The 14,352-nt window shown below is 43.7% G+C and overlaps 1 protein-coding gene across 2 annotated transcripts in view; it reads left to right on the top strand.

The window, feature by feature from the left end:
- chd2 (chromodomain helicase DNA binding protein 2) overlaps nt 1-13,948 on the top strand; it is a 91,728-nt gene extending 77,780 nt beyond the window's left edge. For both annotated transcript variants that reach the window (XM_043677228.1, XM_043677229.1), the window contains 8 exons: nt 809-940; nt 2,147-2,284; nt 5,674-5,805; nt 7,426-7,604; nt 8,420-8,516; nt 9,854-10,064; nt 11,035-11,278; nt 13,113-13,948. In XM_043677228.1, coding sequence (XP_043533163.1) covers nt 809-940; nt 2,147-2,284; nt 5,674-5,805; nt 7,426-7,604; nt 8,420-8,516; nt 9,854-10,064; nt 11,035-11,278; nt 13,113-13,437 — 1,458 coding nt within the window. In that variant the 3' untranslated portion in view covers nt 13,438-13,948. The remainder of the gene's footprint in view (nt 1-808; nt 941-2,146; nt 2,285-5,673; nt 5,806-7,425; nt 7,605-8,419; nt 8,517-9,853; nt 10,065-11,034; nt 11,279-13,112) is intronic.
- Nucleotides 13,949-14,352: the final 404 nt, after the last annotated feature.

Raw genomic sequence — 14,352 nt, forward strand, 5'->3', positions numbered from 1 at the left:
AAGATTTGCATTTACTTGGCATTTCATCATGATTTCAGGTATCTCAAAGATCTTGAGATGAACGGGCTGTGATTAGATTCCCTACAGTGTGGAAACAAGCTCTTCAGCCCAACAAGTCCACATTGACCCTCCAAAGAGTAACCCACCCAGACCTATTTCCTTACCCTATATTTTCCCCTGACTAATGCACCTAACACTACGGCCAATTTAGCATGGCCAATTTACCTGACCTGCACATCTTTGGACTGTGGGAGGAAACCGGAGCACCCGGAGGAAACCCACGCAGACACGGGGAGAATGTGCAAATTCCACACAGACAGTCGCCCAAGGCAGGAATCGAACCCAGGTCCCTGGTGCTATGAGGCAGCAGTGCTAACCACTGAGCCACCGTGCTGCCCTGATGGTTTCAAACATATATGATCCCGGAGAAAACAGAGCTTAGTCACATTGTCTGATTTCACATCTTGTCCAAAGCCTGACACTTTGAATAATTTAACACCACTGAGCTCTGCATTGAAATGTAAACCTGATTTTTTTTTTGCCTCTACTATGGAATGGAGCTTAAACCTACAATCTCTTGGTCCAAACTTGATTCAGCTACCGATTAAACAAAATTGACATGCAGGTGGGAAGTGATTCAAAGAGGTTCTTTGGTTTTCGGTTTTTCTTAGCTCTGAAGGCAGGAAAGGATGTGGTAATTTGGGAATTAATGCTGCATATTGATCAGACAGACAGTGAGAACTCTTGATGTGGAAACTCACTTATTTTGGCTGCAGAATGTTTTAAGAAATTGCTTTTTGTCACATAGACGAAACCAAAGAAGCGGAAACCTAGAGTAAAGAAAGAGAACAAGGCACCAAGGCTGAAGGATGAAAGTGGCAATGACATCACATCTCCTCGGCTTTCTGACAATCCATCCGAGGAGGATGGAGAGCTGAAGGTAAGCTGTGGGGATTCAGTTCTTAAATAGGTGCTTTTTCTTGAAATTAACTGGTGAGAAAGCGATAGCTGGAAAATGTTAATGCGGTTTATCAAGCCATGTTTCTCCGTGACTGGTGAACAATTTTGCGTCACTGTTTTGTGAAGCAAATGCACAGGGGTGATCGAGTGAGTGTAGGCTATTTAGCCATTCCTTTCAAAGTGCATGTTACATTGACCTAATATAATTGTCTTTTGCCTGCTGATCCCCTCTTTGAGTCTTCCCTACACTAAAAATATGACCTCATGTGTCATTTGACTTGCTGCCTCTTCAGCTTCTCCTGTTCTAACAGTGAACCAAGCCCATCAGCACCCTAACTCTATGCATATCATTCTCATCAGTATTTCCAGTGCAAAGAGAATTTTTTAAGAAGTCTTTACTCACTGGATTTGGGCACTGCTGATGACATCCGCATTTATTACCCTCAAGAAGATGCTGCTGTGTTGACAGAGTCTGATTGGTGAAGATGTTTCTGCAGTGATCTTAGCTATGGAGCTCGAGGGTATTGATCCAGTGATTTTTTTTTTAATAACCCGTGCTTCAGGAGTGATAAATCAAGAACTTCCTTCACGGTCTCCCTTCAGTCCACTTCATTGTTATCTTCTGTCAAGTAGCTGAGATACGAATGGTCACAGTAGTTACTTAGAGTCCAGTCTTGTGGAATTGTACAACTCGAAGGCAGCGTTTGCTCATCATGCCCCTGGTTATTTCCAAGAACAGTCTAATTAGTTGCATTGATCTGCTTTATTCCCTAGGCTGTGAATTTCTTCCTGTAAAAGTCTTTACACATTCCTCTTTTAAAAATTATTTTTGAATTTGCTCCTCTATTTGTTCTGCCACCACGTTCCAAATAGTGTTTACTTGCTGAATAAAGGAAACTTGTGATCTATTGCCTTTAAGGCTGGTAGTAGATGAAATGATTAATGAACTTCAAAGCGAAATGGGATGTAACTTGAGGGAAATAAGCCTGTAAGACCTCTGGGGGAATAGGACTAAATGGATTACTGTATAGAGAACCAGTATGGATTTGATGGGCCAAATGTCTTGTCTTCCATGCCCTTATGATGCTGCACATAAGCAATGATGAAGCTGACTATCACACATCAGGGTAGTGCTCTTAAATGTGTTTTTAAAAGTTTGATTTCAAGTGTTTTGATGTTCTTGCAGGATGGTGGCTTGGACCGCGCTCCTGTAAAGAAAAAGCTGAAGAAAAAAGACAACAAGGAGAACAAGGAGAAAGGTGATCTCAAGAAGGAGAAAGACGGGCAGAAAGGGAAAAAGAAGACCAAGACTAAGAAGGACAAGGTAGTGAGAGATGTCAACTTGCATTATCAAATCAAAAGGCAGAAACTTCCTTGTATCTTTCACAAGCTCGAAACATCCTGATGTGAGTTCCATAGAAACATTGAAAATAGGAGCAGAAGTAAGCCATTCGGCCCTTTGAGCCTGCTCCACTCTTCAAGATGATCATGACTAATGTATCAACAGGGTACTTCCTGTTCCTGCTTTCTCCCCATACCGTTTCATTGCTCTAATCCTAAGAACTGTATCGAACTTTTTCTTGAAAACATCCAATGCTTTGGCCTCAACTGCTTTCTGTGGCAGAGAATACCACAGACTCCCCATTCTCTAGGTGATGAATGTTTTCATTACAGCCCTGAGTGGGCCTATTCCCCCTTCTTCAAGCTGTGACCCCAGTTCTGGGTTCCTCAGTCATCTGGAACATCATTCCTGCTTTGACCCTGTTTAGTCCTTTTAGAATTTTCTAGTTCCTGTACGATCACCCCTCATTCTTCTGAACTCCAGTGAGTAGTAGCCCGAACGAATCCAGCATCTCTTCATACATCAATCCTGCCATTCCAGGAATCAGTCTGGTAAACCTTTATTGCATTCCTTCCATGGCCAGACATCATTCCTCAGAAAAGGAGACAAAAACTGCAAACAGTACTTTTAGTTACTGCCAGATAGGTACTTGTAAAGTTTAGTCAAATGTTACGTCTAAAATGAATCATTGAGGTATCTTACTGCTTTAATTCTAACCTCTTAGCCGAGCCTGATTTTAAATGTTCCACCACTGGTGGCCAGGCCTTCGGTTGCCTTTTTTAAAATTTATTACGTGGTGGGATGTGGGCATCGCTGGCTGGGCCAGCACTTAGTTTCCATTCATCCTACCCCTGAGAAATGGTGCTGGGCTGCCTTCTTGAACCGCTACTAGTCCGTGTGGTTTAGGTACATGGTACTGTGAACAAGGGAGTTCCAGGATTTTGACCCAGTCACAGTTAAAGACAGCAATATAGTTCCAAGTCAGGATGGTGTGTGATTTAATGGGCAACTTGCTGGTGGTGTTCCCATGCATCAGCTGCTCTTGTCCTTCCAGGTGGTAGAGATCATGGATTTGGAAGATGCTGTCAGCGGAGATTTGGTGAGTTGTTGCAATGTGTCTTGCAGTTGGTACCTACTACTGTGGCTGTGTTGGTGACAGAGAGAACACTCCTAGTATGTTATTAGTGTGGGATTTGGGCATGGCAATGCCATTGAACCTCAAGGGGAGATGGATAGATGCTTTCTTGTTGCAGATGATAATTATATGATGCTAATTTGCTGTACATTGATACACACTGATCCACTATCTGAGGAGGTGTAAATAGTCTCAATGCCCACACCTGACCTTATAATGGCAAGAAACTCTTTTAATAAAGCAGCTGAAGATTATTGGGCCGAGGACACTACCGTGAGGACCATGGCGGCTCTTGGTGGAAGGGTAGTGTCCCTACCTCTGAGGCCTAGTTTCAAGTCCTGGTGCTTCAGAGATATGTCAGCATCTCTGAACAGATGGTTTAGGGAATATCTACCTTGAACACCCGTGGTGATGTCCTGGGGCTGAGAGGCTAACCTCTCAATAACCATAGCCACTTTATCCTAATTAAGGCTCCAACCAGCAGAGGATTCCAATTTTGATGTTGATCACACGTAGCCTTGATATCAAAGAGCAATGACTCACTTCCCATCTTGATTTGTGCTCTTTTTCCATTCTTGGATTGAGGCTTGAATGAGTTAAGAGCTGATTAACCCTAGCAGAACCCAAAATGAGTATCCGTGAACTCTTGTAACTGTGTAAGTGCTCTTTGGTAGCACTGTTGAAAACACCTTCATCGAATTTTCTGATGGAGAGTAATCTGATGAGGTAATAATTGGCCTGTTCCTGATTTTTGTATCCAGGACATAGCTGGGTCATTTCCCACATTGCTGCTGAGATTCTAGTTTTGCAGCAGTACAGGACCAACTCTACAAGGGGCGCACAGTAAGTTCTGGAGCATAAGTCTTCAGTATCATTGCCAGAATATGATCAGGGCCCATAGCCTTTGCAGTGTGCAAAGCCTTTGGCTGTGTCTTAATATTAAAGTGAATGGAGTCCAGTTGCCTGAAGACTGACTCCTGTGATGTACAGGAATTCAAAATGAGGCCAAGGTGGATCATTCACTCGGCACTTCTGGCTGAAGACTGTTGCAAATCTTTGTAACAAATCCCCCCAGTTGCAGAGAGAGGACATTCAACCTATCGACGCTCCCTCCCCCAACCATACCCCTCATGGGGTCTTTACCATGGCTAACCCACCCAGCTTGCAAATCCCTGTGGGATAATTTAGCATTTAATTTTATATCTTTGGGCTGTGGCAGGAAACCCATGCAGATACAGAGAGAACATGCCTCAGTCTTTCCTTTTTGCCTGTAACTGAAACTCTGAAATACACTTGTTAAACCTCTTTCTACCTTGCTTACCTCCTCTAAGACACTCTTAAAACTTACTTCTTTGACCAAAACCTCGGTCATCTGATCCAGTATCCCTTTTGGTGGCTCCGTGTCATAATGTTTCGCAAGGCTGCTGTGAAGCCCTTGGGATGTTTGGTGACGTTAAAACTGCTATGTAAATGGGCATCATTGTGCAAATATCTCAGATGCTAGGGCTGTGGAATGTGCCCATCAGCAAAGTGCAAACTCAGGCTAGTAACTTCAGAGTTCCCTGACCTCAAGCATTCTGCAAGATCCTTGTGAACAAAACTACATTGACACCCGAGTTTGAGTTAACTGCCCCAGTGTCAGAAGAATTATTGGTCCCTGTTGCTATTGTTATTCGTGGTGTGGTGGCGTCGTGAGGTGCAGATGGCGAAGTAGATCAAACAGTTAAGCTTGAAGCTGTGAAAGCTTCACCATCACACCATCTCAACAGAGCCATCATCTCAGCTGTTGTGTTTTTTTTGTATGAGCAACTTCAAGAGGATTGACTACATCTGCTTTTCTTAGAAATTGATGTTCGAGCTCTCACAGACTGCTTGGATAAAGGTTTCTGAATTAGTATCTCAGCCCATTCTGGAGAAGGGTAAACTCTTAGCTCATGAAACATCTGATTAAAATTCATATTCTGAGATCACTGCCTGTCCCTATTTTCCTGTATAGTTCATTCAAATCAAAATAAAATGCTACAAATAGATACAAGATCCTGCAGCATCTGTGGAGAGTTAAATCAGTGTTATTTCTTCAGGCCAGTGATCTTCCGCCTGAATTAAAATGCCAACTCAGTTTCCTTTAGCACAGATGTTGTCTGAACACATTTTCTGTTTCTGTTGCAGAGGTCCAACATCTACAAGATTTTGCTTTGTGTTCGTTTAGGTTATTTTCTTTTTGTCTTCCAAACAGATGAAGTCTGATGCTAGGGACAAGATTCGGAAGTCTGTGTCCAAAGGTCCGGTTCACATTACAGCAGGGAATGACCCAGTACCGATTGGAGAGGAGGGTGAGGATGAGTTAGACCAGGAAACGTTCAGCATTGTGAGTACCTATTATCAGAATTCAGAGAGAAAATGTATATGAGAGATTCTTGGCTAAGTTTTTAAAGTTCTTACTCTATGAAGAAGGGATGCAAAAATAAACAATGTTATGCAAAATTAATATGGAAACCAGTGAGTCTTTTGAGTGTTCTGTTGATTTAATGATTGAGGAATGCTGTGGTGGTGAATGGAATATTTCTAGGTAGTCATCGACGTGCACTGTCGTTGTGTTTGATTATTTGTTCATTGGGGTTTTCATCCCAGAAGGTAGACTGTCATACATCTGCTCCTCTTTATATTCCCAGCTGCCCTCGCACGCACATAAAATCAACTACATCTATTCCATAATATTCATTATCCAGTTCAAATAGTATAAAACATTACATTTCATAACATCTACAGTAACTGCCCCTGTTTACAGTAATGAGATTGAAGATTGCACCTCCCTCTCTCTGCTATTGTATGTTAACTTGCTCTTTTCCCCAGTCACGTGCGGATTAGTCTTTACAACTTATCAGTAGTCTCTTCTTTTGTTTCAAGGAGTAGAACATAGATGACAAAATATAGCTCCTCAGCATTCGATTCCTGAGGTTCAGGTTCAGTTTTTTTGATTCCTGAAGAAGGGCTTATGCCCGAAACGTCAATTCTCCTGCTCCTCTGAAGCTGCCTGGCCTGCTGTGTTTTTCCAGCACCACATTTTTCAACTCTGGTACTCCAGCAGTCCTCACTTTCTCTCAGTTTTTTTGATGTTGACATGTCCTTTGTTCTGACAAAGCCCAGATCAGCCTTTGGGTCACACTTTGTCTACACTGTCAGCTCAGGGTAGCTGCAGGGAACAAGACCCCTGCACTATCCCATCAGATGCTTGGCTAGTCAGTTTTCATGCCCTGAACAAATGAGGGAAGAAAATGATCCAGCATTCCTGCTCCTGATGTCTTTCCGCTGTTGATGTTTGTTATATCATTAAGATACACAGGTGATGGATATTGCTGAGAACCCTGGTGTGGCACAGTGGTTGCTCCCTACCCCTAAACAAGGAGGCTTGGGTTCCAGTCCCACCTCCAGAGGTCTGTAATAACATCTCTGAACAGGTTGATCGTAAAAAGAGATTAAATTTTAAAAAACACTTGTAAAGGGAGGCTACTCTTGTTAGTATGTATTTAATCGACTGTCTCCTGTTTAATCGGTCTCGGCATAATATTATAAAGAGTGACTGGGCCATTTAAGAAGCTGTCACCTTGTTTATTTAGCTTAATTGATTTTTCAAAACTACTAGCAAGAGGGGCTGGTGGGCAGTGAATCAGTTTGTAGAAGGCAGACATTTGCGATACTGCATTCTTTAAATAAACCAATCATCAAAGCAATGATGTGCAAGGAAGTGAAGATTTCTGAATGCTTGGTGAGGACAGGATAGTGCTCAGCTCCAGAAGATCGACCTTGCATTTAGTTACATCTCAGGCTGAGTAGATGAACATATTCAGTGAGGAACCACTCAAGTCAGAACCTTGAAGAGAACAGGGGTATAGGTAATAGTTAAAACTGATGTGATTAGGTTCTGACATTATGTGGCTGATTGATTGAGCACCTATGAAGAGATATTCTTTGTCCATTACCCTGATAGTGCAAGGAGCGAATGCGGCCGGTTAAGAAAGCTCTCAAGCAGCTGGATAAGCCGGAAGATGGGCTATCTGAAAAGGAGCAGCTCCAACACACCCGCAGCTGCCTGCTGAAGATTGGTGACCGAATTAGTGAGTGCCTTAAAGCATACACAGACTCTGAGCAGGTCAAGATCTGGAGAAGGTACAGTGTAATGGCTTTTTTTTAAATTCCAAATCCATTCCATGGCCATGTTGCTCAGCTTTTTTTGTGATTTAGACAAAAATGTGAATACTACTGTCAACTAGACCTCAGTTCTGTATTCAAATGGGTTGGTGGGTTATTGTTTTCAGATTGTGAATCAGTGTAATATTGAGTGTAGAACTTCTAGTCTTGTGTCAGTGCAGCTACTGTAAGTAATCTACTGCACAAGTAGGAGAGAGAGGTTATTTAGAAACATCAAAATGGCTATCACAAGTTCAAGTCCAACACATCCTCTAATCTCTGCTGACGACTTCAATACACCACTACTGAGTGAGTGCAACATTATCAAAGGTACTGTCATTCAGATGGACTCTTCCAATCATGGAAAATGAAGGCAGAGAAGGAGGCCACTCAGCCCGTCACATCTATGCTGGCTAAAAAAGAGCCATACAGGCTGAGCCTACTTTCTCAGTTGGTAGCACTTAAAGTCCATATTCAGATATTCTGGAAATGCAGTGAGGGCTTCTGCTCCAATCAACCAATGAGCTCCAGTCCCATTTGGTGAAAAAAATTATCTTCAATTCCCTGCTATTCCTCTTTCAACTACTTCGGAAATATAAAATGGAGGATTGACTTGTTTGTTCAGGATAAGAGCAAAATTAGCTGATTTTCAAAACAAACGTGACCTTGAGTCTAATCTTTGCTCCTACTCTGAGCCATTAGCCTCAGTATCTCAATTTAGATTGCAAGGCCATTTTAACCCAGGAGGTGGGACAGCTGTTTTACGAAAGCATTTTCTTGTCTCATCCTCACAGAAATCTCTGGATTTTTGTCTCCAAGTTCACTGAATTTGATGCCAGAAAGCTGCACAAACTGTACAAGTTAGCACAGAAGAGGCGGTCCCAGGAAGAGGTAATGATAACCTGGTCACTCTCTCATTCACAGGGGTCCTGTGCATTTCCTGAGTGTGATCCTGAATGAGACTGAGGAGTATAGTATTGTCCTTCCTCCCTCCCTCTCCCATCGGGGGAGATGAGCAGAGATGGGGCCATGCATTTTAGGAAATCTAGGATCTCTGATACTTAGATTAGGATCATGGGAATTCTTCTCCTCTTCTTGCTGACACCAGAGACTAACTGGGTTAGCATTGAGCAAACATGGAACATGTTAGATCCTGAGGGGACTTGATCGGGTGGATTTCAAGAACCTAGAACCAGGATTCAGTTTAAAAATAAGTGCGGAACCATTTAAAGCAGAGATGAGGAAAAATAAATTCTGTCAGAGGGTGAGAGTTTAGAATTTCCTTCATAAATGACAATGGAAGCAGAGCCTTTAACCGTTTTTAAGGCAAAGGTCGATAGTTTCTTGATGACCGAGGGAATGAAAGATTATCAGGGATGTGCAAGCAGGTAGAGTTGAGGTTAAAATCAGGTCAGTCATGATCTTGGTAGAACTTTAAGAACTGAACATCGTTGTTTTGTGTGTGGACCCCAACAGCAAGTGCATTTATCAAGATATGTAGATGAGCGTAAGAAATTGGAGCAGGGAGAGACCATTCAGCCCCTCAGGGCTACTGCCACCATTCTGTTCGATATGCCTGATCTCCTCTTACATGCCAGCTCCCCCATAGCCCTCAACCCTCCTTGACATTTCACAGATCTGTTCACATCTTCTTTAAATCATTTCAGTGATCTAGCCTCCGCTTCTGTCTGGCGTAGAGAATTCCAGACATAACTACTTTCTGGGAAATGAAATTCCTCTGCCTCTCAATTCTGAGTGAGTATCTTCTTCTTCTATAACTGTGTCCCCAAGTTTGAGATTCTCTCACTAGTGGAAGCAAACTAAAGGGGCATCCATTTACAACTGAGCTGCAGAGGAATATCTTTTCCCAGAGAGTAATGAATGTCTGGAATTCTCTACCCAGCAAGTTGTGGTGGTTACATCACTGAAAATACTTAAAAGGAGGTTAGTATGTTTTTGAATATCAGTGAGTTGAGGGCTGAGCTGAGCTGATACATCAGGGGAGGCAGGTCCTGGAGCAAGTCAGCCATGGTCTTGTTGAATGAAAGGCTTGAGGGGCTATAATTGTTGGTAGAAGATTACTGTGGGACTGAGATTCTCATGGGTGCACATTGGAAAAATAAAGAAACATGTCTCCTCTTGAGCAATACTCAAGATCGTTTCTCCCTCACTGAGCCTCTGTGACTCTGATTTAATTATGCCCATTTCCAAACTGCCACTTTATCTAGGAGGAACAGAAGAAGAAAGAGAATAATTCTGAGAGTAAACGTCAGTTCAAACTGGAGCCTTCGGGATCAAGTCGTGATTCCATGAATTCTCAGTTGCACGTGCAACATGGTCCTCCTGTTCCTCACCTGCTGCCACCCCATCATCAGCAAATGCATAGTCATCACCGGGAGCCCTACAACCAACTCAACAAGCGACCTTTCAACAATGCAGGTAAGTAACAATGACACACTTCCTCCATCCACACACCCTTAGCCACCACTGGGAAGATGTGGTGCAGTGTTGGATACATCTCAGCAGCTTGTTTGTTGCTGTCGGGCCCTGGACCCACTGTGCTAGGCATCTCCTTGCATAGAATCCCTACAGTGTGGAAGCAGGCCGTTCAGCCCATCAAGTCCGCACAGGCCATCCCACTGTCCGATCCCTATAACCCTGTGTTTCCTTTCACATGGCTAATCCATGTAACCTGCACATCTTTGGTCTGTGGGAGGAAACTGGATCATCCATAGGAAGCCCACATAGACACTGGAAGAATGTGCAAATGCCTCACAGATAGTGGCCTGACGTGGGAGTCGCATCCAGATCCCTGGCGCTGTGAGACAGCAGTGCTCACCACTGAGCCACCATGCGACCCTATTTTGAGTCATGTTGTAACTGCTAAGTGGAAGCCAAACACCTTCCTCCGAAGTAGCGATGTTTCTCAAAACGTTTTGAGTCTTTTTCACCTGCTGTGTGGAAACTGTTTAACTGTCCCTCCTGATATCTAATCCTTGTGTCTGACTGGAAAGCACAAGAAGGTAAGGATGGAACACTGACCCCTAGCTTTGTGAACACGCTGCCCCCAGGCTGCTGGATGTGCAGCAAGCAGCTGGTACTCCCTTTAAGATGTGCACAGACACTGACGTTTCAAGATCTTGTGCACAGCATTTAACCTCGGCACACTGATTGCTGCATTGCCTTCCAGTTCTGGAACTAGTTGTGCTGCACAGACCTTGGAGGTTGACACAACCGGAAAGAAACTAGCGGGAATGCTGGAAGCAGCCAAGTCTGGCAAAAGCAAGGGGGTGTTGGCGCTCTGCCAAAATGGCGCCTCAGCTTCAGTGGGAGCCTCGCGGGGTTAGTCAGGTCTGCCGAACGGTTCCCACCGAGGTGATCATTCTCTGGCTTGTTCTGCTGTTTGTAGATCGGGGAGACCGACCGAGGGATCGGATGTACAACTACAACAATAACCAGCAGTGGGGATCTGATCGGCATCATCCATATGACCAACACAGATACAAGGACCATCATTTTGGGGACCGAAGGCCGCGCGGAGATCCCCACAGAAACTCTGGCAATTATCGGCCAAACAACATTCACCGCAAGAGACCATACAACCAGTATGGCAATGAGCGAGACCACCGAGGTCACCGGGATTACTATGACAGGTGCCTTTCATTCGCATACTCAGTGGTGGTTTGTGACGATTGCAGGTCTCTTCAACTGTTTAGCATAACGTACCAGCTTAGCAAATTTTTTTTTTGCTTTAATATTTTCTCCTACCAGCCAGCAGCCTAGTGAATTTGTGAATCTCTAAAACATCATTATGCTTCCAGCAGTGTGCCACCTAGTCATCCATAAAGCATTGTAACTAGCCTCTATGTTTGATACATACTCAACATAATTCATTCATGTTATTTGAGATTTGCTGGCTAGGTCGTCATTCATTGCCCATCTCTAATTGCCCCATTGGGATCAACTTACAATCTGTTCCACTTTTCTTAAAGTCCATTTAACATCCTTTGAATCTGTACTTCCGCCTATCCCTCTGTTGTTCGAAAATATCAAGAACGTAGAACAATACAGCGCAGAACAGGCCCTTTGGTCCTCATTGTTGTGCCAACCTGTGAACTAATCTAAGCTCATCCCCCTACACTATCCCATCATCATCCGTGTGCTTATCCAAAGATTGTTTAAATCTCCCTAATGTGGCTGAGTTAACTACATTGGCAGGTAGGGCATTCCACGCCCTTGCCACTCTGAGTAAAGCACTTGCCTCTGGCACCTGTCTTAAATCTATCACCCCTCGATTTGTAGTTAGGCCCCCTCATACAAGCTGATGTCATCATCCTAGGAAAAAGACTTGCACTGTCTACCCTATCTAATCCTCTGATCATCTTATGTGTTTTCCCCTATTCACAGTATAATTAATATTCCTACTCACTGCTATAGATAATAAATTAACTGACCTTTAATTGCTTGAATTGCTTCTTTTGCCTTTTTTGAATAATATTTTACCATGTTGCCATTCTGGTTTGCTCTTGTATTTTCACTTTGTTGATGTTTCCTTTCATTCATATGTTACATAGAATGGACTGGAAGCAATTGATGCTATCTCATAGAATCAAAGAATCCCTACAGTGTGGAAATAGGCCCGTCGGCCCAATAAGTCCACACTGACCCATGGAAGAGTAACCTACCCAGACCCGTTCCCCTACTCTATTATCCTATATTTACCCCTTACTAATGCACCTAAGCCACACATCTCTGAACACTAGGCAATTTAGAGCTGAAAATGTGTTGCTGGAAAAGCGCAGCAGGTCAGGCAGCATCCAAGGAGCAGGAGAATCGACGTTTTGGGCATGAGCCCTTCTTCAGGCTGATGCCCAAAACGTCAATTCTCCTGCTCCTTGGATGCTGCCTGACCTGCTGCGCTTTTCCAACAACACATTTTCAGCTCTGATCTCCAGCATCTGCAGTCTTCACTTTCTCCACTGGGCAATTTAGCATGGCCAAATCACCTGACCTGCACACTTTTGGATTCTGGGAGGAAACTGGAGCACCTGGAGGAAACCCACGCAGACGCTTGGAGAATGTGCATACTCCACACAGGCAGTTGCCCGAGGCTGGAATCGAACCAAGGTCCCTGGCGCTGTGAGGCCACTGAGCCACCGTGCCACCTCCAACTGCCTATCATCCATTTTCCCCTCTTGCCCCCCTCACGGTTTCTGTCAATTTTATCCTCCAGTAAGTGAATGTTTCTCCCTAATAATGTGGCTAAAATACTATACCTTCTCTTTCACTGATGTAATGCAGTGTTGTCCTCCCCTCTCCAACCATTTTCCAGTACTGCAATTTCAGCCTTGATGTCTGCACATCCGCTACAAGTCAGCCACAGCATCCCCCTCCCCTCTCCAATGACGGTCGAGAATCTGACTTTGTGGCTATACTTGGAACAATTCTTTGACATGTTAATTTAGATCATTTCCATTTTCCTTTCAGGCGGCACCAAGATCTGAAACGACGCAGATCAGATGAATTCCGACCTCAGGACCACCATAACTTAGGGCACCAACCAGATTTCCGGAGATTGCCTGATCACAGACAGCCTGGGGCCTACCACAGCCAAGGACCTTCTGAACACTATAGACCCTTTCACCTTGAAAAACCGATGGAGCACAAGGCACCCACGGGAGACCACCGTTCACCCCTCTCTCAGAAATCGCCACATGATTCAAAATCCCCTCTTGAGCACAGGTCCCCTCTAGACCGCTCACTGGAACACAAGAATACTCCTGACTATAACTGGAATGTGAGAAAAACGTAGAGTCTGTTCTGGGAGAAATGGGAAGCTGCTCCACAGTTCTCCAGTTTATGAATTTAAAGCGACAACGTACTTTCCCTAGTCTCACCACACACAAACAAATTGAGCGTACTGCTGTGATATCAATTACACAAAGAATGTGAAACAATTACAGAGAATGAGGAGAGATTTCTGCTGCTTGGACAAGAACGCTCACAATTTGGTCCTTTCCAGAAAGGATGGTATTGGCACGGATATCAGATCTGTGCACTTGTGCTCAGTCAGGAAACTGTTTTTGGTCAGGAAGGGAATAGGTTTGGGCTTCTGGGGAAATGATGGCTGCTGCGTTATAGGCAATGATGTTAACAACCTGTTCAAGGAGGATGTCAGCAGAGAGTGCAATTCACAAAAGATGTCATATCTCCTGTCAGCTTTGTCTGTTCATGGTCTCTGCCAAAATATTTCTATGTTTTATCCTAAATGTGTGTGATGAATACTCTCTCTGTGCTGAGTAGTGTTGGGCAGGTCAGTACTTTTTCTAAGTAGTGTTCCAAATTCAGCAGTGGAGCCAACTTGCGTTTCCACTCGCTAGCTAATCTATAGAGAGCAGTACCAGTGTTGAGGCAGAGATAGGGGTAGCTGTATGTGTTACCCTGTCTTCCAGCACTACCGGAACATGCCCAAGAAATACCAAAAAAAATGGGAAACGGGATGGTTTGAAATACTTCCGTAGACGCAAGTTTAGTGTCTCGCTAGAAAGGAAGGAAGGGCAAAGTAGAGCAGGTGGGGGAATTAGCACTTTGTGTTAAGTACAAAAATGCCTTGTTTTGATTTCTGGAATCTGTCTTTAGAATGTAGTGTTGTCATTTTACAGCAGAAGTATTAGAACTTTACAAACTGAAGAATCACTAAAGAAAATATCAGTATCTTGATTCTAAT

The sequence above is a fragment of the Chiloscyllium plagiosum genome, chromosome 36, assembly GCF_004010195.1.
Source record: "Chiloscyllium plagiosum isolate BGI_BamShark_2017 chromosome 36, ASM401019v2, whole genome shotgun sequence".
NCBI lineage: Eukaryota > Metazoa > Chordata > Chondrichthyes > Orectolobiformes > Hemiscylliidae > Chiloscyllium > Chiloscyllium plagiosum.